The sequence below is a fragment of the Parasteatoda tepidariorum genome, chromosome 6, assembly GCF_982258835.1.
Source record: "Parasteatoda tepidariorum strain Cologne lab strain chromosome 6, Ptep-v5.0, whole genome shotgun sequence".
In the NCBI taxonomy this organism is placed as follows: Eukaryota; Metazoa; Arthropoda; class Arachnida; order Araneae; family Theridiidae; genus Parasteatoda; species Parasteatoda tepidariorum.
This window is the reverse complement of record NC_141760.1, coordinates 33059542-33082808: the sequence shown is the minus strand read 5'-3', so window position 1 is coordinate 33082808 and position 23267 is coordinate 33059542. Positions and strand designations below refer to the sequence as shown.

The following is a 23267-nucleotide window of genomic DNA, read 5'->3' as shown; positions in this document are numbered from 1 at the left end:
ACATAGAAATGTTGTGACATTTAGTTTTAGTATGGTTGTTCGTTTAAGGTATGGAGTGTAATATGAGATCAAACTTAATTTAGTTTATTAAAAAATTATTTCTATCTATTAAAACTTCAGTGCATTTTATTTTAAATATGAAAGTTTTATAATTTCAATTATTAATTAAGAGTTGAGCTGTATGCCCATTCTTGGTACTAAATAAAAAATTATAAATGTAAATAATTGTTTTTTAATTCTTTACATCAATGAAACCTTTTTAAAGCTGATTACTAAACAGTGACACCACAACAGAAAGTGCAACTAATAATTGTTAAAAAATTTTTTAACCATCACTTGATTCTTTGGTTGGATCATCTTGGTTGGACGAAATTTACTTTTTGATTACGACATTAAAAAAATCATATTGAGTTGCATAGCTGATGTTTTTCTCTGTTTAATTATTATTTATTAATAATAAAAAAAATTAGTTATGACTAAGACTGCTTTTAATAATATATAAAAGTCTATATTTATTAATCTGAAATTATAATTTTAAATAAGAACTTAGTTTTTCTTCCTGTATAGTTAAATTAAAATGAGAATTTGTGAAAATAAATCCTCTTTTTAATTTATTATGTGAATAAAAATATGCTGTTCAATACCATTGTCTGCATTTTGTCAGCGTTGTTAGTATTATGAGAAAAATATAACTGAATAAATATTTAAATTCAGAATGAAGTTTTTCATTGCTTCAGGTGCAATAAAAATTTATGGTTTTGATTTTTCAAAACTAGTTTAGAAAATTAGTTTTGAATAATTATTCCATATATAAAAGCCAGTAAAACGTAAACTAGCTAGTGTCATGAGTTTTATTATTACATACCTATTTAAAGGAGCTTTTCTGAAGTGATGTTTTTGAAATAACCATAATTCAGTATAAAAACATCAGTGCTAAATTTCAAGGAAAATTTAATAAAACATTTAGTGAAGTTTTTATGTACAAACTTATAAAATTCAAACAAATTTTTAATATTGATATTTCTAATTATAATAATTATGAGGGAAATATTAATCTATGGAAATCTTAATTTTTTAAAACAAAATGTCCTGCAACCATTTCTCTAAAAATCAAGCTCATCATAAATAAGAAATAATCATTTAAGTTCTGATTAAAAAACAATTTAGAAGTAAATATTTTTGGTATTTTGAGTTCCATTTAAACGTTCTGTTCAGGAGTTTTTATTTTTTTCATGAAATAAATGTACTATGAGAATTTTGATTTATCTATATTAAATCTTTATTAGAACAAACATACAAATAAAAGTTTTTGTGAATTATGGACATTTTTAGGGGTTCATCTTAATTTTTCTTATTGTAAATGTACTAACCCAATGAGTTAAAATATAAACATTTAACTTAGATGAATACTTGTAAAAAGTAGCAATTATAAATATATTTATTTCACAGTTTCTACTTTAGCTAAGTGTTAGTTTTTTATGCTTCCCGTATTTTAATTTACCAAAAACTGTACCTCTTTCTTTTGAGCTGATCTATATTGCTAGGAGCTAGAGCACTCTGGAGCTGTGTTCTTTTTAAAGCTGAGTTCAGAACTCTAAATTTTTCTATGCTCTAGGGCTGAATCCCACCGACATTTATCAAACCTGCCGCGTTGAGACGGCATTAACCGTTAGCTAAGTTGCTGTAGGAAGACTATTCTCAGCATTAAAATGCATTAATAATGGTTTAAAATCAAATAAGAAGGTGGATTAATTAGATTCAATTCTTTCCTTAGGGATGAACAAATGAATGAACTATGAATTAAATTTTTTTTTCTGTGTGAACTGATGATTATGTCATTATTTTTTAGTGCTTTATATACTAAAAATGTCATATTAAAATCTGAAACTCAAAAGTTCGCTTAAATACATATTAAAATGGGCAGAGCCTTTGTGGAGTACACTATAATCTGGGAGCAAAGCTTATCTTATTTTCTGGAAGCAGAGCTGAAACTGAAGCAATGAAAATTTTTCATCTCTGGGTTACTGCTAAATTTACTTATTTTTTCATGTTGTACGTCATACGGAATATTTAATTTTCTATTCAAAAATTGAGGAGAATTTTTTAAAATCAAATATGAACTTTTATTTTATAGTGTGATTTATAAATTGTCTACTTGACATGTGTGTAATCAACACAGCGAGGTTTTACTTTTGTAACTTACTGAATGAGTCCCTCCCTTGCTTGTGTGGCTTTTTATTTTTTCTAGTATTTAAGTAAAATGACTTTTAGGCAAGTAACTGTTTATTTCTCAGTCAAAAACAGAGGAAGAAATGCGTGAATTGAAGTCCAAAGTTCAGAGTCTTCAATCAGATTTAGACACCAGTGAAGGAGTTCAGAAAGACTTTGTAAAGCTTTCACAAACGCTGCAGGCAAGTAACATTTACACATAATGGATGGGTGTCATTCAATCAAATATGTGCATGCATGTGCATGTCTTTCACTTTCTTCCCTTCTCTTCATTGTCTATTAATTTTCCCTGATCACATGCAAGATGGATCACTGCTAATAACCAGCATACTGTTTTTCTTTGTTTCTGTACTCTTATTAACTATTATTTTAAATATAATATTTTAAGCAATTCTGAGTTATTTGCTATTTCTTTTATGGTTTCTGATTGTGGTTGGAATGTAAGAAGGTTAGATGAACTCTGAAAATTCAATATATTATACTACTTTAGCATGCAATACAACTCTTTCAATTTTGTGTTTCATTGGATTGTTAGATAGTAATTGATGTGTATATGTTACTCTTAATGTATAAAACAATTCATATACATAATAATGTGTGTTTGTAATCTATGTACTTGTATATGAACCATTCTTTACAGTGACATGAATAATGTGTAGCCATGTGAATTCATAATAAATTAAGTTGTTGATTAAGGTAATGAAATTTTTTTCAGCTTTAAATTTTCTGGTTCTGTGCAATCTTCTTTTGCATAATAGGTGAAGCAAAGTGCTAATTTGATAAATCCACCCTATCATTGCAATTATCTGTTTATTGTATAAAATTATTACTCAGATATTATTCATACTAACTTATAACTTACTTTACATATTGGAAGACTGAAAAATTTATTAAATTCACTAACTTTATAAATTATTAATTATGAATTACAGCTATTTAAAATTGCAAGTTTTTTAAAATTTTAAACAAATTATCACATGTATTGTTTTAGTTTCTATAAGCAGTTTCATTTTAAAATTGTGTACTGTGACTATTTTGTATTATTTTTGAAAAAAAAAAAATTCCAACTTTTTAGTAATGCTAATTTTTATTTTATAAGGCATGTTTGTAATTTGTGTAAATACGTAAAGGAATAGTTTTTGCTTTTCTTTCTTCATTAGATTTTATTATTATTTTACTTTTAATATTGCTAATCTAGGTATGGCTAATTCTCAGGGGAAATTTTTATTACCTATAGTTAAGTTTTTGCCTCGGCACTTACCAGGCTTATCAGCGGCCACCTTAAGTCCCTTTCTTTCGAGGGTAGTGTTAAAATCTTCCCAAACTGCCCCAGGTGCCATAACATGCAGGTTTCTCCCCAACATATCCTGGACTGTCTTGGTCTGGACAAAAGGGACATTCTAAATAACCCACTTTTGGTGGCCGACTTCCTCCGGGTCATGAATTTCATGGACATTGCTTAGCCCTGCTAATTTTGGGGATAGGGAAGAAGAAGAAGTTTTTGCCTACATATTTTGTCTCTAATATGTTGGAAGAAATAGTACAGGAATAATTTTTCATTAATATATTTTAGAAGTTAGTCATTTAAGGTTTTTTTAGCTTGGTAGTTTCAAAGTTAGTAGATTGCCTGACCAAATTATTTTTTATTTAATAAAAATTTAATTTATTATTTTTTGCTTGTGGATTTTATTTGCTATAATAATTTTTATCTATAAATTTGGAAAGTTATGTATTTTTTTATGTTGTAGATCATGCAGAGGTTTTTCTCTTCTAATGTTTACTAATTACATTTAATATGTTTCAAATTGTTTTTGTGAAAAAGTTTAACTCTTTTAAGAGGGCTAACATTTTAGATGGTTATTTATAAAATTATGATTGTATTCCTCCTCCCAAGCTTTCTTAGTACTAGTAAGATATTTTACCATTCTATTTTTTTTTATTCATACTTTTATAAAAGAAAATCTTTCAAACATTATATATTTATTTACATATTCTGGTTAAATATGGATAATTTAATCCCAATATTGTTCCACCTTTTCCTGATTTCTTCTTTTTTGTTAAAATTAGTTTACAAAATAATTTTTTCTTTACTTTGAGTACGTGTAGATCACTCCAGATCGCTCACCAGGGGTGGACATTATTGCTTAGTTAGTTTCTCTGCAATTAAATTTTACATTGAATTTAATCTAATTAATATTTCTATTTATAACTTTAGTCCACCCCACTTCTTACTAGTTCTTCACTAATGACTATTGGCAATGAACTTCTATTTATTCTTGATGATTAAAAGACACTACACTGCCTTTATTAAAATGCAGGTGGTGTTTTTAGTCTCCCTTTCTCCAGATCACACTCCCCAACCACCCAACCATGTATAAACTTTCTGATATTTGAAACTGCTGGTCATGTTACATTAGATTTGCTTGTGACACAATCAGAGAAAGTGCAGTTGGATAAGACATTCAATCTTTAGTATGGGGAATGAAACCTTGATTGAGCCACGGTACATGTAGGCTAAACCCACCACACCAATTAGATGGCTGTATAAATTAGTAAAAACATAAAAAATTTAAATGCTTTTATTTATTTACACAAATATATTTTTCTTTTGTTTCTTGTACTACAACATAATATCGGACTGGAAAAAATATTTTTCTTTTTCAACAAATGTTACTATTGTTTAAAAAAAATTATTGAAATGAAATTTTTGTAATATTTGTTTCTCATTCTTTTTTAACTTCTACAGATGGAGTTAGAAAAAATAAGACAGTCTGATAGTGAAGTTAGGTGGCAACATGATGAAGATGTATCCGAGTGTAATACTTGCAAGAAAATTTTTCAAGGTCGCAAAGAAAAAGTAAGTTAAGTCAGTTTCGGAGTTAGTACTTTTTATAATTTGTAAATTTCTTTTTCTCTCTCCAAAATGTAAATACTACAAAACTCATTTAAGAAGTTTTTCATGAGGAAGAAAGTGAAAACTTCTCATACAGTATAACTTCTTAAGGGGTAATCTAACATTATTTTTTACAAAATCATAAATGTATATTATAAGTTTGATATACAGAAGTTTTTGTTTACATTGTAATATTATTTGTTTAATCATTGTATCTGTTCACATATTGAGTTATCCATTTTATAAATTAATTAACATTACTAAGAGAATTAAACATTAATCAAGATACTTAATTTATTAATTTCTTTATTTAACTTACTAAAATCTTGCTTACAAAGCTTACTCCAATGATAATAAAATTTCTGTTAATTGCTAGGTGGCAAATTTAATTTATTTATGGATATAGTTTTTTTAAAAAATTTTTTGGAAGCAAACAATACATTGTTGGTTGACTCGTGGTTATAACTTCTAAAATTAACTATCAAGATTAACATAAATTGTTTTAATTTTGAGCATAGAATTAAGGTTAAATTTTAGGAATTTTGTTCTTCTTGTTGGGTGCTTTAATAGTATTAAAATAGCATTTTCAATTTTTGCTTCTTTTGAAAACCATCACAAAAAACAAAATTTAATATTTTTGAACTCTTTTTTTTTTAATTTTATTTGCATGTCTTGATTTTAATTAAGATTTGAGCTTAGATAATTGTCTGATTATTTTTAATGTATTTTTCATTGTCTATTTATTTGGTGCTTATTTAGAAAACATTTTAACATTTAATGATATAAGAATTCTTTTTCTCTAGATTCATTGCAACCATTGTGGTAAAATATTCTGTGTTGAATGTCTAAGCAAAACTGTGAATAGTGGACCTAAAGGACGGCAGTTTAAAGTGTGTAATGTGTGCCATACTTTATTAGATCACCAGACTGCTCCTTATTTTAGTAGTGAACTCCCACTGACTCCAAGTTAAGTGCTATGAAATTTTCATTTTTTAGACCAATATGGATTGCTTTTTTTCCAATTTTGTGTGAAATTTGAAGGAAATAACAGATCTGCAAATGCTATGCATTTGTATATTCGCACTGCAAGTACAAGTACCTTCGTTGCATAGGAATGCCAACTACCACATGTATTCTTTATTTTTCGCAAATTTTAGTTCTGAATACAGGGAGCTTCTAAAAATTACCAAAGATCGCAAAATCCCAGTATTTTTTAGGAAAGCATCTTAATTTCTTGATATTTTTATTTACGTATTTTTTATTTTTAAAATACCCCTTCTTTTTTCAGTTTTGAAGAAACATTTATTTGCTCTGTTTTAAATGCAAAATAATCTTTTCCAATATTTTCCTAAGTAAGGATATAATTAAATGTAGTAAGGATTATTTTAATATTTAAATGAAAAAAAAGCAATTTACTGAATATCAATTAAAACATTTCATTTGAGTATGTTAAGTTATGCTATAAATTTATGCCATGTCTTCAGAAAACTAACTGCATTATTGGAAAGTATGGCTCCTATACAACAGAAAAGTAACTTCATTACTATTAAAAAATAACTCTATTACTTTGGAAAAGTAAGTCTATTGTTATGAAAAGTAACATCATTTCGCTGAAATATCATTGCAACTAGTTGGCATCCCTTAATACACGTGAAAGAAAAGTGCTATGTTATGATTTGATTATAACCTATTCTGAGCACTAGCCTGGACTAGAGCTTTAGTTGAAAAAAATAAAGTAAAGCCTGCTGTATAATATCACGAATTCTGACTGTGATGATAAAAGTATTTATCTTCTTCCTTGTCTGTGAATGTTGTTGAAATGTCTTACTAGTCCAAAAGAAAGAACACTGTATATATAATTGCTTTGTTCTGAAAATTGCTACTGATAGTTATTTAGTTTTGATAGAATATCTTTTAAAATTGCTATTTAAATTATTTAGATTTCTCTCTCTATCTCTCTGGTATTTTCTTTATAAATAAAAAAATTATAAGATTGCTTATTTGAATTTGAATCTAACATTTCATTTTATATCACTCTGAATAATTAAGTAAATCTTGTGAAAGTATTCTTCCTTACTGGATGAACAAACATGATGCTGTTCTGACTATTAATTTGGAAAATTTCAAAATTACAGTAGAATCTTGACATTTGGTGATCTAATCTTAGAACTTATTAAATTGAAAGAGTTGCAAGTTACTTCAGTTGTGGAATATAATTATTACTCTGAGAAAGTTTTTATTAAATTAAAAGTAAAATTGATAGCTGAAACTTGAATGTACCAATATAAATTTTTTTTAATGTTTCTTATATAAGTTGTGTGTAGGTATTCAAATCAAAACAAGAATTTATATATTGTTTAATTTTAGATATCTGATATATATTAATTGAAATATTACATTAAAATAAATATTAGGTAGATATGGAGTTTGGAAATAACTAAATTCATATAGTATTTTTTTTTATTGAATACTTAAATCTTTACAGGATACTCCTATTATGTATAATTTCATATTATCGTGCTTAATGTAAGCTTTAAGTTAAAAGTTTATTTGATACAGTTATGTCTCTGAGCAAAATTGGGTTCTAATTTCTCTGTTGCACACTATTTTCTTTATATAAAAGCAATACTTCATACAAAACAGGCTTTACTATGAAGTATAAAGCCTGCTTTTATTGCTGGAGTAAACTTTCTAAACATTTAATTAAAACAAATTGCAAATAAGCTGAGAGAATTAATGTTAAAAACTTTTAATATCTAAATTTGCACCTAAATATTTGTGTTAAGGTTATCTAATATTAAAATTTGAATTGCATAAATGAGTCAAAATTATAATTAAGATAGTTTTTTTCTTCTTAAAAATTAAGCTATCTCTAAAACAATTGAGCTCTAATTTTTCTACTTTAAATTTTAGATTTGTTTAGCATGATATACATAGGTTAAAAGTAAAAGCCATAAAGTAGTGAAACTATTTTTAGTAAAATTTTCAAGTGTTTTATATCAGGTCACGAAGGTCATGAACACATATGATAGGGATTTATGAATATATTTAAGTTTTAAAACTTAACTTTTGTCTTTGGAGAGATTACACTCATTACAAAAAGACTTAAAATGATGTCAAAAAAATAGCAAAATTCTGAAATATTTTAAAATCTTATATGGCTTTGAAACATCATTAAAAGTAAAGCAAACTTTTAAAATATTAAAAAAAGCATATCCAGTCCTGAAATATGTGTATTACTGAAATAATTTTAAAATAGCACTAGTGAGTTTCTGAACGCTAACATATTGGTGCTATTTTAAATTCATTCCAGAAATGCAAATAACTTAAAACTGTAATCACTTTTTAATGAAAGCAGTTATTTATTTATTTTATTTTTTAAATCACATACTTATTACATAATTATATAAGATTCTTAATGTTTTTATCTTTTAAAAACTCAGTACCAGAAACTTCGGTATTTATCTGCGACTCCATGGAAATATTATAAGATTAATCTGAAGAGCCTGTGATTAGAAATTTGTATTCACAAATTTTTGTCTACAAAGCAAAAATCAATCAACAGGACTCACTGTGGTGCCACATTAATTCTGCTAATGGAATTAGAAATAAAAGGTTCTGCGGAACGTTTGGCAATTTTTAACAAAATTTGTACTAATCATTTCAATAAATTAGAATGAACGAGGAAGTTAAAATATTGAAATGAAATTTTGTGCATTTTATTATGCTTTGTAAATATAATTAACTCTTTTTAATTGTCAGTAACTTATATGGTCAATTATTGTACTAATGAATTATGTCAATTATTGTCCTTATGAATTAGTTAATTTATCTTTTTTAAAACTTTTCAAATATTTTTGGATACTAACAGAAACATAAAGAAGTCAAGCACAAATGTTTGGAATCTACTGTATTTTTTATAATTATTATTTTAAAAAGTAATATCAATAAGGGTATATCGTATTTTCAACTTTTTAATATCTATTTTTTAAAAATTTTTTATTTCTTCATCAATTATGACAACAAAAAAAAGAGATGTACAGGATTTATTTGTACCTTTATGATTGATTTTGTTGCACAAATAATTGTAGTAAAAAGGATTATTTTTAAAAGTTTGTAAAATAATTTTTTATATTTTGATGAACATAATAATTTTCTGGGGATTTAATTATTATATTTTTACTCTGTTATTACAGAAAATAATCATTTGATTCTCTAGTAATTTTATAAATTATTGCTATTTATCCAAGTTATTATTTACTCTTATAATTTTTAAACTATTTTTCCTTTAAAGCAAAGCTTACTTATTTACAAATTTCGGTAAATTTTTTTATATATTATTAGCACATAATTAATTTATGTATTTAAGTACATGTATTATGTATTAAGTTATGTATTTATGTATTTTATTTATAGGAAAATAACTAAATATTTGTTTAAAATTTGTAATATTTTATTTAAAAAAAATTAATGTTTCAATTGTTTTGATAAGATATAGGTTTTTGGTTATGTGTTAAAAATTCTTCAAAATTTCAATTAAGAAGGTGTTTAGATGTTCTTCAGTTATATTGTTTAGAACTTTAAGACCAAGGCAATGATTCAAATAAGTAATGATGAGAGTTAACACACACGCCAAGAAGGTACTTTTATCATCCTTTTACAGGACATTCAAGAGTACTTCTCAAGAAACGATATTATTATTATATTATACTTACTATTATATTATATTAACTATTTCTAATTTTAATTTGACTGATACTAAATACTCAATACTTATGCATAAAACCTTTCAATTCAAGATTACTAACACTTTAATGACTTTCTCATTGAATATTGGAATAATGGATTACATTAAATAACAAACTTATGGGAAAAATTATCAGCATTACGATTTAGACTATTTCATTTTGTAAGAAAATGGTTGCAAAAATATCTCCTTACAAAAGAAAGAATGCCTGAAAAATCATGTTAAGTATGGATAAATAAGTTCAAAAGTATTTTTTTCAATCCATCTATTTTCTGTTAAAATTTACAACACTAATTGAGAAATTCATCAAATCCCTAGAACACTTTTTCTAAAATTTTTTCACCAAGTAAATATAAGTATTGAGTGCTGTTATTTGTTTAGGATATTGTCAACTAATCATCAAATTGAAAATTTACCTCTTGCTTTTCTTTTTAAGCATTTGGAAATCTGAAAAGTTTATTGGTGTTACATTTGCTCAGTTAACTACATGGATGTTCAAAATTGACCCGTTTTATTTGAAATAAAATTCTTGATACTTTTGTGGAAAACTTTGGCAAATAGTTTTTGTTAATTCTTGTCACTTAACAGGATTATAAATTTTTTCTCAAAATATTACCTTGCAATAAATTTTAAACTTAGTTGTGGTCAGAGCTTAAAGTTTATATCTGTGTTATGATTCCATCTTTTTAGAACTGTCCTCTAAATAATTGATGACAATAATTAATTTAATTTTAATTAATTAATGGCTGCCATTTGGTGCGTTACAATGAATGTATCAATCTTAATATTATGATCTGTATGATTTGTGTATTTCTTTTATTAGAATCCTGTCATTTGAATTCTTAAAGTGAATTTAGTAATTCTATATTTAAAATTTTCGACATTTAAAATGAAAAGAGTCTCCTGACATTCAATTTTGGATATTTAAAAAATAATATCTCTAATTTATTGCTATTAAATTTTGTTTTATACTGCAAAAAAAAAAAAAAAAAAAAAAAATTTATATATTAATCTTTTATGTGTGAAAACAATATAAATAATAAAAAAATGTAAAATCAAAACAATACAACATTAAAAAGAATTGTAGTAATGCCAACTTTTCTGGTAGCATCTGGTTTTTAATTTTTGGCATTTTTTTTTCTTGTTTAGTCTAATAAAAATGCATTTGATATAGTTTGAAATGTATTTAGAGTTATGTATTAATGTAAATGAATGTTAATTTAATTTGTGTTGTTTTGTGATGAATTATTCCAGAAAGATTTTGTTTAATATATGCTCAAGTTTCTGTGTTCACTTGTAGAATTACTTTATAAGAAAGTTTTTTTTTTTGTCAAATATTAGTTGATATTTTCAGACTTTAATTGTATTATAGTATCATCTCAACTTTTACTTTTATTTTTTTAAAAATCTTTAATGGAAAACTGTTCATTATTATTTATGAATATTTGTGGAAATTTAATTAGCTGTGTTTCAAACAAGTATTGATAAAAAATATTATTTGTTCCGTAAAATTTATCAATATTGTTGTTTGCTTGCATGAACACAATTATCAATGTGATTTGATTTTCCTGAACGTTTCGGCAGAAGACTTTTCAGAATTAAGAGTGTATTGTAGATTGTTTTGCTAATATTAAACAGTGAGTAGTTCTATACCAAACTTTACTTTTGTGCATATAACAAAGGAAGCCTTTGCATTGTAATAAACAAATTTTTAAAAACTTTCTTATTTTTTTTTCCAAAATTAAAAAAATAAAAAATAAATACCAATTTGACATTCTAGAGAAGAAAAAAAATTATGAAATGTGTTTATCGCATTTTGCTCTAGTTGGTAAAATTTTCATTATGATTGAAGTAGTTATTTAATAATTTTTATCAATTAATGTATAATAAATGATATTTGAAAAATAAGCCTTTTTTGTAACAATTGCTATGTCTATATGCTGCTGAGAAATTAATTTTAATAATTTGGCTTAAAAGGTTACACTTTAGAAATTCGTTAAATCTTTTTCCCCCTGCTTAGTTATTAATATTAGACTTTCTAATTAATAACAATTAAGGTGTTCAAACTTCGGTATCTTGTAATTGGGGAATTTAACATACTGATTCATTGATATAAATATTTCAGAAACCATTTAATGAAATCAGATTTTTTTTTCTTTCTGCAATTTTACATACTTTAACACAGGAATTTCTTGAAATTAGTTGTAGTATTAGTTGTCAGATTAAAATAAATTTAGTTTCCTTATAAATAAGACGTGGAACAAATTATGTTTGAATTAAAATGCATAATTCAATATTTTTACAAACTTTAATCCATTTTTCTCAAGTTCTTGTAATAAGTGTAATTAATAATTTGGTTTTAATGTTAAGATAATAAAAGTTATTTATTCCTTTTCATTTTAAATAGTAGTATTAAATCATAAAATTACTTGCATATTCATCTGCTTGATAGAATAATTAATAAACTGAAATCCGATGATGAATTTTTTATTTCTTTTTTAAAAAAAAATATAGTTTCCTATAATTTTTTTTTTACTATTCCAGACAAGGCTATGAATTAAATGCAGTAATTTATATAGGAATCATATTGTTAAAAAAAGTTATTTTATTATTTCTGGTGACTTTTTTTAATGGGAAGTCCCAGTGAAATGTATAAATAGTTCGAATTCAAAATTTACATTAATTATTTTTAAAAAATTATTTTAAATGTTTAAAATCTGTATAATTTTAGAAATTCAATACGTACTGAAAACTTTAATTATATTTACTTAATGTATTGAATATATGTAAATTTTTTTTAAAAATTTACCTAATTTTGCTCATAAGTTTTCCTTCCTTTTAATTATCATGGACAACTAAATTTATTAGCAATTATCCTTTATCCTTTAGCTAGATTATTTTTTTTTTGTTAATGTTATTTCCTTTTTAATTTTAAGCCAGTAAAGGAATCCGTTTCTAATTTTAAGTTATAGGTATTATTTCTTTTCAAGTGCTCAGAAATCTAAATTATGTGTGTGCTTTGCTGTTGAATGTTGCAGCTAGGCACGGCAAATACTTTGTAAACTTTGCAGTTTCAAAATTTTTAGGTGTGAATGTATCATCACATAGACAAGTATTTAAGCGTTATTTAAGCATTGAGCATTGTAATTGGCGTTTGTATATCCTTTCTTTTAAAAATTGTTATTAATCTGAGTTATTTTTTGGGTTAGTAACTTATTTAGCTGAAGCTTAATAATCTGATGAAAATGTCCAACATTCCAGAGTTGTCAGTAATAACAACTTAAAAATAAATTTTTCATAACTAAGTTTAAAAGTTCAAATTAAATATATTGTTGTGTCTATATTCATGTTTATTACTACCTAAATTGAAACTATATTATTAATAAAATTGAAGCTATATTATTGACTGAATTGAAACTATATTATTAACTAAATTGAAACTTAATTATGTTTCATGCTTTTTGTTTGCATTTATCAAAATATTTATTGTCATGTTTATATTGAAATTGAGCTTTTTGAACAAATGTAAATTTGATTATGAAGCTGTTAGGAAGGGGGGGGGGAATTTGATGTCTTATATTTTCTGTATCATTTTCCTGTATGAATTGTATGTATCATATGTAAAATAAAAACTTTTCCTATTGTTAGTCATTTTATTTCTTTAAATCTTGATAATATTTCTGTAGTTTTCAATAAAAATAATGACTGAGTCAAAGAAATGTTACTTTGAATGAGTCAAAGAAATTGTTACTTTTCTTCTAAATGTTTTTGAAGATTTTTTTGAAAAATTCTCATAATTTTTTTTAAAAATAGTATAGTTTTTTGAAGGATTCAATATATTAATATGAGCTAAACTCTTTAACCTGGAAACTCATATTTTATTCAAGATATTCATTGTTTAGTAGTGTATAATAATATTATTCCTGAAAAGTCATAGATGTACTACTTTTTTTTATTTATGGCCTTTTTTTCTAGATAAAGTCAAATCACCCGAACTTATTCCTATTAATGAGCCCCGTGGCAGAATGACGGTGACATTGTCGCAGAACGCTGCAGAAAGATTTTTTATTAGAAAGGAAAAAGTTTTACTTTCCTTTTCTACAGAAATTTACAGGTAATATTTAACTCTGTATTTTCGGCAGATATTGATTTTCACGTGTTTTTTTAAAAAATATCCTGATATATTTCAAACAATATGGAAAATTCTAATCGTGCATTTTAGTATTTACTTTTTAAAGCAATAATACTATCGAATTTTTAGCTGTTCTTGCTATTGATTTCTCCAGAGTTTTTAGATCCAATATTTTTATACGATATTATTTATTACAACAACCTAATCTCGCAACGAAACACGCACTTGAAGAATCTGATTCCCGTGATTTCGTCTACGATCTTTTTTTCGGCAATTACTACTACGGATTTCAAGATTTATTATTATTTTTTTTATTGTGATGATTATTTACGAAATGCGAAGAAGGAAATAATTTGTGCTTTCCCCCCAAACAAAATGCAAGGATATCACCCATAATATTAGAATAAGAAATTATTATGTGTACAATTAAAAAAAAATATTTTATATATATATTTTTTCTGTAAACACAGTGCTTTTGTTATTTTAAATTAGTTACGTATATGTTATTAAAAGTATCTTGCAGAATGATATTAGTGCTAGAGAGTTTTATCACACATAGCTGGAAAAAATTCTGCCACAGGGCTAAGATTGGATAAATATTAACTTTTAGTTTGTTTGGATTTTACCAAAGACTATGTCCTCCCGGACCTACTATAGTTTTTAGAGATTTTTGGTTTCATGGTGCTTTCCTTAGCTTAGCATAGGCCCACATTAGGGGGGGGGGGCATGACCTGGTATTGTTCAAACTTCAGCAGTCGTTTTCGAATCAAAACAGAACAGTGTTACTTAGGACTAAATCCTTATTGTTATGGTATGAATCTGTATTAAACTTATATTAAGCTGGACAAAAAATAATTTTTATAATTGTAATGACTAATAAATAAGGTTATTTTCTCTTTTTTTAAACAGTCATTGAACAGCCGACCCAATTTTATGCGTTTACGACTACTAATGTTCAACTCCGTAGCCTTTTAATTTTGAACCCCATCCAGAAGACAAGGGAACTCCTGGATCGAGTATTGGGAGAAATTTGCCTTCGTGGATGACTTTTTGATGGAGCTAACCCGCATTTGCGTTACATGGAGAGGAAGACCACGAGAACCTCCCACAGTTAGCCTGACGGCAAGGGGACTCTAACCCATGATCCGTCTACCACTGAGGATATTCGTCTCGACTGGGATATTCGTCACGTCAGCAATTCGTCTCGACTGGGATTCGAACCCGGTTCGCCGCATTGAAAGGCGAACGCTCTATTCCCTGAACCATTGCGGCTCACAACTAAATAAGACTAGTTTAAAAACTTAAGAACGAACATTATAGAGTTGACATAGCAACAAAAACATATAGGCAAAACAAGCTTATCTGCACAGACTCCGTAAATTAAGGATCAACAACACGCAAACATGGTAGGTCCTTCTTGACTAGTAAAATGTTAGTCACAGTTCGTTCGCTGGAAAACAGAACTAATTTCGGCACTATCAGGGTCTTTATCATCGTCTTTATATGAAAAGATTTTGTTATTTAGGAAAAGCATATCAATAAAAAATAATTTTATTTACACATTAATTATTTACAGGAAGCATGAATAGTTTAACATAACTACCTTCAATGCTTTAATTGTTTGGAACATTTTACACCATAGTCCTTATCTAAGTTTCACCTTTCCTCAGAAGTTTTTTTATTACTCTTAAAGTTTTGCATGGCCGCCAATTCAGCAGCTTTTTCTAACTCCGCATATTTAGAATGCTTATCGTCATTTCCGGAAGTTTTTGTGTAAAAATCAGGCGGTTGTTCTGATGAATGTTCTTCACTGGATTCTGTAACCATATGTTGAGCTTGGTTTCTGAACTTCGATGGATATGAAAAGTTATTCTTCACGATCGGCTTATTTATTGGTCTTATTTCAGGTGTTTTACCGTCGTCATTGTAATGGTAATGGTGGTGCATTTCTTTTGGTTGAATGCTTCGTGGTGGTTCGTGAACGTAATAGGGTTTTCTTTGAGCAAGATCGGAAGATGGTTTAGATCGCTGACCAAAATTTGATCGCAAATTGGATTTGGTTTGTTCAATCTCATTAGGCGGTCTTACTCCTGGCTTTGTAGTTACAAAAATATGAGCTAATTTTGGCAAAGGACCCTGTTCAGAAACTGTTTCGATTTTAGGATGAGATTTATTTATAATTTGAATTTGGTCTTTGTTTTCTTGGGAATTGTCGTCACACTCTTCACTTTCCTGCTTATCGCTTAAAGTTGATAATGCATCTTTTGGCAAAGCTTGTAGCCTAAAAGGTTCTCCAACAGTTTTCGGACTATCTAATAGTTTTTCATTTGTATTAATCATTAAAGTTTTATCATTTCCCAAATGTGATGGAAGTGGTATGGTTGTAGCAATTGTCTTTGGTGTTGGTGACGCCGAGTGGTATTCTATTGGAGTTGTCCTGGTTTCTGGTAATTTGTCATGTTTTACGTGGTTTTCCTTATGCACAACTAGATCTTTTTTCAATGGAAACGGATTGTGATTTTCCACGGGTGGATCCTTCTTAAATGGGAAGGGGTTGTGATTGGCTGTAAATATAAATGCCGGAAGATTCTTCGTTACAATTGGTAAATGTGAAGGATTATTTTCGACATTGGTGGATTTGGGGTTTGATTGGGGCAAGGATTGACCTTGCAAATTTTCAGTTTGGCTATGAAAATCATTTGTATGAGAAAGGCTTTGTAAGGGACGCAATTTATCCGGATGTTCATTTACAATTGAGGAAGGAGAAGTTCTTGCTTTAGGTAATGGGTTTCGATTAAGCATCCTTTTCGAATTTGTGTAAAACACACGATTTGGTGACACTCTATTATTAAGATCAATCTCCTGCTTTTCATTGTTAACTGAAATATGTGATGGCTTTGTTGCACGGTAGTTGATTTTGCGAATTAGAACTTTATTTGGCTTTTCTCGTCTTTTGGATGTTTCCGTAAGAATGTCAACGTGTTTTGCTTTCTGCAAGTATTCTTCGCTTTGATTAGGTTTATAAATAATTTTCGGAGGACTATCTACATAGGTAATAAAACTTTGAGGCCTTTCCTGAAAGGGCATTGTTGTAGAGGTAATTTTAATTTTATGTTTGTTTTTAATACTTTTCTGCATGAAATCTCTCGGTGGGTTATGGGTACTATGTTTTGCTGCTTGAATGTTTGACAAAATATCTGGTGCTGAATTCGACAGTTGTTTGCTTGAATCTTTATCGTTGTAGAACGTTTTGTGATCCGTTTCGTCACCTAGTTGGGAATCTTGAGCCACTTTGGTCTTAGGTGAAGCAATATCGCCCCGAAGGGTTTTAGTTGAATTTAAAAGTTGACTTTGCAAAATTTTGGCATCCAGCTCTTTAGGAGGTAACAGTTTGTGTACCTGCACATTTTTGTATATACTATCCTTACCATCCAAAATCTTGCGTGCATCAACTCCGATAGTGTGTAAGCCAGACATAATGTCTCTTATTCGAGATGTTATATTGATGGTTGGTGCATTTTCTTTATTTTCAACTGTTTTATCAACTGGTTTGAAAGAATTTGTTCGAGGTTCTAATTTAAGTTTATCTGGATTCTTATTATCAATCGGTGAAGCATTTGTTGAAAACAATTCCGTTTGATTATTTGGATGATCCATGCCCGCTAATGGATACACATAAATTGGACTCTCAGAGCTACTCATTTTTTTCGAAACCTCAGGTTGGTTGTGATTTGGTTTGCCCTTTTTAGATGACTTTTTAGGGAAGAGAACTCCATGTTCAGCATATTTTTGAATTATGTCTGAATTTATGTGTCTCAATAAAGGATTTTCTTTTATGCTTATATCCCTCTTTGGCCACAATTGTTTCCTTTCGTTACGCTGAGAAATCACTGGATGATTGGAATTTTTCAACGATTTTATTCCTTGATGTTGGTGTAGTCTAGAAGCTTTTGGTAAGTCAGGTGTTTCAATGGTTTCTGGAGCATTACGTTGTTGCTGTTGTTTTACTCCAAATCTTTTGTCATTTGTGGAGTATGAATTTCTGAAAAATTTATTACGTGTGTTTGGTTTTGAAGAGGGTATAATTGTTGGCTTATATTGTTCAACATATGGATCAATATTCATTTTAGGAGTCGAATCATGTAACCTGTGATTCGCTAAATTTGGATCAGCAGTTTTAGGTCTTCGACTATCTAATGATTTTATCTTGTCTGGAGAAGGAGAAAATGATTTTAATTTATTTTGCTTCGACGGATCTTCACTATGTATGACCAAATACTCATTTTCCGTAAAATAATTAAATCCTTTCGGCCGATTTCTGTTATCCTCTAATAATTCCGTATTTTTGTGCTGTGTGTTTATGTCTCCAACATAGCTTTGATGGTTTGAGTCCAATGGAGCATCATCAGAAAGAGTTTCGGGCAAATTAAAATATTGTATGTTATAATCAATATTTTTAAATTGATTCTCTGTTAGTGATTGTTGCTGCAAAGGCATTGTTTGTTGTGGTACAGACAGTGTATGTTGCTGTATAGAGTGTGTTTGTTGCGGTTGTGATTGTAAGTGTATATGATCGCTGTCTCTTGTTCGGAAATTCTTTCTTGGTTGAGTATGCTCTGAAATTCCTTTTCTATGGAAGTAATGGTTCTGAGGATCTGATCTAGTTGGTAAAGCCTTACTTTCCCATCCATAGTTTGAAAGATATTGATTATGATATGTTGGACTCTGATTAGGGATAGAGTGTTGATTGAAGAGTTGGTCATTCACTCCAAAGTTTGAGCGACCGTTTTCGCATTGAACTCTGCTATGCCAGTCACATACCATAAGATACTGGCTAAAAAGTGTACCATTTGGACAAAGGAACGAGTGCTTTGATCCTGAGCCATGACACATGTGAAACACCTAAAATAAAACAAATAATATTTATACTTATGTATTCAAGATCATTACTTATATTCTCTAAAGCCTAATATATATCATTTTTATAATTGGCTGTGATATTGCACCTAATGGTAAAAGTGAATTTTTTTTTCCAATAACTTTTTGGATTTGGATATATTATAGTATACTATCGAGGAAATGTTTGTTATGATTTAACTGTTTTATCTTATGTATCAGGTCGCGTAATGCAATAATTTCTATACATAGTCTTGATTTAAATATTTGAAAGCCGCAAATATTATTATCGGGTATTATTATTGTCAAATATTATTATTATAGTAATCCAATTGTTTCCCTCTTTTTTTTAAAAAAAATACATCCGTGAAACAAAGATATTCGTGTCCAGTAAAATATATTAATCTGTTGTTATATTTTGATCTGAAACTGTACATTTACAATATTTTTCTAAACTAAAACGATAGAACATAAGTTATCAATTGAGCTTAAGAGCTTATTTCCTACAACTCTTTTCAAAAAGGTACTTTATATTACAAAGTGTACGCCAGCGGAAAGTAGGTACAAAACACTTTTTACTGTACTATAGAAAAATGTGCATTTGTGTTTTCTGTGCAAGGAAATGGGTTTGTGGTTATTTGATGCATATTACAATTTCTTACTGGCATGCACTTTTCTCATTACTGCAATGTATAAAATCGAGCAACAATGTGTTAAATCAACGTGACAGACAAATCGAATTAATATCTCGTCAGGTTTGCTTCTCAGATTTACGTACCGTTAATGCCTATCTAATCCTATAATAAGGCGTTTCAAACGTGGATTGTTCTTCATTTTCCAAGATTACAGTGTCAATAGCATCTTAATTTCTACTTAAAAAGGAACCAACAGAGCGTAAAGCATAACTTTTGCTTTCTCCATCCTGCGGCAAAGTGCTAAGTGAAAGTTGACGAGCTCTCGAGTAGATTAACCTATTTGCGGGCACAATAAAATCTTCTCTGAGTTAATTATATCAAGCATAGCTTTTTGATGTTCCTTTTTCTTTCCTATTGATTTTTATCAAAATCAATTCATGTATTATTTAATTCCTTCTGTCTTTTTTAAGTTTGTAAAAAATAAAATAATTTCTTTCAAATAATAAATATATTTTGAACTACCTTTAATAAATAATATACAATAAATGTATCACGTAATAATATTAACTATCTACATATTTATTAGATAATTAAAATAGAATTCATTTTTGCCATCGGTATGAAGTATTAATACAGTATAGATTGAGATGGCAGGGCCATCTAGGGAGAAGCCCTGAAAATACCGCCATGAAAATTATCACCTTTAAGAACTCCGGGGGGTCACGTCCCAGTAGCAGACCCCCTACTAGATGGCTCAACGACATTGAAAATGACCTGAAAACCCTAAAGATTAGAAGTTACCGTGGATAGGAGGCGCTAGCATTTGTCAGCTGTTGAGGCAGCCAAGGCCTGCAAGGGGCTGTTACGCTGACAACGAAGAAGAAGATGGCGTATTAATGAATGCAATCATTAAACAGTTACAAAATAATTTTCCTAATTAATTAGTTAAAGGATGATTACTGAATTCCAAAAGACTGGGGAGTTTGCTGAATAGAAGGGGGCGAATGCGGTTTCCAAATTGTGCTATGGTTACACTTGCTAGGATTTATTTTGAAAATTTGTCTGACGAAAAGGGAATGAATATTAAACGTATGCTATGTTAAAAAATTTTTTTGTCTCTGCTATCTAATGGTGATTTACGTCCTTTGTGCGCCTCTCGTTTTGTGTCCAAAATTTTGAATTAATTTTTTGTTGTATATTTTTTTTTCATAGTCTATACAGTCGAACTTCATAGACATTCATCATCAAGAGCACACTCTATATTGACTTAAACAGACTAATTAGCTTTAATTACACCATGTATTTTTGTTTGCATCATTCATTGATCTGTTTTTGTATCTTTACCAGAATAAATCGGTCTTTATTTTTATGTAACCTCAATAAATAACTTGGGCCTTCATTCGGCCTATATTCTTGAATCAGTGCTCAATAATTGTTTAAAGGGCCGTTATTTTGCCGATATCGGCCCTATATAGAATTTCCTGATTCCCCCGATATTTTACAGCCACTTTACAACCAATATCGGTTCAATATAGAATTGTCATATTCACCCGATATTTTTTGATCACCCGATATTTATGCATAATTTACCTTTTATTCATCGTTTTTAGTAATAGGTGAATATACTTATTATCTAATTTAACAGTTACTTTTCATTTGCCTTTTTTTGATTAACCAATAATGAGCTTATGACTTCACGAGGCTAGTGTAGACACAAGTTGCATGGCTACTGTGGATATGTCAATGTTAACATGGTTTTTAATGAGTTTTATAGACGTTATAAATTTACATTTTAGCTAGCAGGAATTTCATTTTTTAATACCATTTTAGAGTTTAGAGGTCTGGTAGGGCACAATTCTCATACATGTATATTTTGTTTTAGAAAATAACGTATAGTGGTTGTCACAATTACATTAAATGATTCAAGTTTGTTTTATTTACGTTGCCATTCATAAATTTTTCTGAGTACTATAGAACAGTGATACTTACTGTGTTTGCATAAATCCGATGCCGAAGTTGTAGACAGAAAAGACAATTAAGATAAAAAAGTTTTACAATCTTAACATTTAAAATTCGGTGTCTGAGTTCAATAGAACTTATTTCCATGAAAGCAATTCTTAACGACCGAGAAAATTAAGGGTGATGACTTAGTTAGAGAACAACTTAATATAGTTACTCAAATAAGGAAGCTTACTTGACATCCTGTTTCTGGATCAGCGTAATAACCAGGATTGCCCTTTTCCCTGCACGAGAAATGAGTTCTTGGAATGGTGTTGTACTTCGGAAAATCTCCTTCAGTTATATATGAGTTTTCATGCTGTTGCCAGTTATCTTCAAAGTGATACGCATCAGCTGAATGAAGAGGTTCATCTCGGTAGCGTCTAGCTTCTATTGTTGGATAATTCAAAAATATTTCATCTAAATTTGAGAACTGGTTTCTCTTGCTAAATGTTCCCTTGGGTTGAACTTGATGAGTAGCCGTGTTTCTTGCAGATTTCTGCAAGCCGTGCGTCTGTGGTGAACGGCGAAAGTCAGTTTCAGTGGGTGAGTACTGAATATCCTCGGTTTTAGGCGAAAGGGTCTTTTTTGTCTTTGTACCATGTTCTTTGAGTCTTAATGAGTTCTCGGACAGTTTGTTTAAATTAGAATTTATTTTGAAAGGCTTGCTGTCTTTAATGGGTAAATCCTTTGAAAGAATAGATGAATTATTCGATGCTTGAACAGGCAATGCAGAAATCTCTATTTCAGTTTCGGTTTTTTGATTTTGATTCTGATTTTGTGAAGGAGGATTGTTGATGAACTTGTTGAGTGTGAGCAACTCATCAGCATGTTTCGTATCTTCCGACAAATCTCTTGTATTGTTAAAAAAAGTATTTGGTTTAATGTGTGTGATGGTAAGAGATTTTGGTTTTGGTTGTGTAATATTAATTTCAGGGTAAGGAAAATTATAATTTTTAGTTTGAACTGGAGGCCTGTTGTAAAAATGAGTACTTCTGGCTATTGTCTCTTTTGTTGTATTGTCATACAATTGTGAAGGCTGAATGGAATCTACCAGAACTTTTGATTCCGATGCTGTCTTGTGATTGAAATGATTTTTTTGAGAAGGATAGTGACGATGCGGCATCCGTATTGTATAAGGCTTCTGTGAGGGTTCGTTGTGTTTAGATTCTAATTTTGGGTGATGAAACGCACTGGCAGGCTGAACAACTGATCCAACAGTTTTTGTTTCAGAGGGTGTTCGATGATTAAAAAATGTCGTTTGTGAAGGAGCATTGTTGTTTTTATTGTAATTATAGGAATTGCGGTGCAAATTATTTTGTCTTCCACCAGTATTTAATCTCATATGAGGAAAAGAGCTTTCCTGCTGATGAATATAATTTCTTTGTGGTGTTCTGTAAGAATGAACGGTTGGAAAACGTTGAGTTTCTCTAGCAGGTTTATCATAATTTTCAAAGGGTGATTTCATTCGATAATTATTATTATTGTGAAATTCATTAATTAGTTTTTGCCTATCGTTTGATTCAACAGGTTTTCTATAATATGTTCGAATTTCGTGATTGGGTGAAGTTCTTGAATTTCTTGACTGAGAAGATGGAGTTCGGCTTAGGGCTGCTGTATTTCTTGCGTTTGGAAAATAGTTTGTTCTTCCATTTAAAATTCCTTTACTTGGTAATACGGAATGATCTCTGAAGTTTGTATTTATATTATTATTGCCTCCTCCCATTTGGTAGTGGT

The 23267-nt window shown here is 28.8% G+C and overlaps 2 protein-coding genes across 5 annotated transcripts in view; one reads left to right on the top strand and one right to left on the bottom strand.

Moving 5' to 3' along the window:
* Positions 1-6857, top strand: part of LOC107445927 (rab GTPase-binding effector protein 1) — a 48717-nt gene extending 41860 nt beyond the window's left edge. For 2 of the 4 annotated variants that reach the window (XM_043042064.3, XM_043042066.3), the window contains exons 17-19: positions 2295-2411; positions 4976-5086; positions 5926-6857. In XM_043042064.3, the coding sequence (XP_042897998.1) occupies positions 2295-2411; positions 4976-5086; positions 5926-6093 (396 nt within the window). In that variant the 3' untranslated portion in view covers positions 6094-6857. The remainder of the gene's footprint in view (positions 1-2294; positions 2412-4975; positions 5087-5925) is intronic. The other 2 variants (XM_043042067.3, XM_043042065.3) reach the window with 2 other exon arrangements.
* An 8748-nt stretch (positions 6858-15605) lies between these two features.
* LOC139425164 (uncharacterized) lies at positions 15606-23056 on the bottom strand. The gene is made up of 2 exons (XM_071178845.2): positions 21727-23056; positions 15606-18903 (listed from the first exon to the last, which is right to left on the bottom strand). Exons 1-2 carry the CDS (start codon positions 22996-22998, stop codon positions 15658-15660), a joined length of 4518 nt encoding a protein of 1505 aa, XP_071034946.2. The 5' UTR covers positions 22999-23056; the 3' UTR covers positions 15606-15657.
* Between the last annotated feature and the right edge of the window lie 211 nt (positions 23057-23267).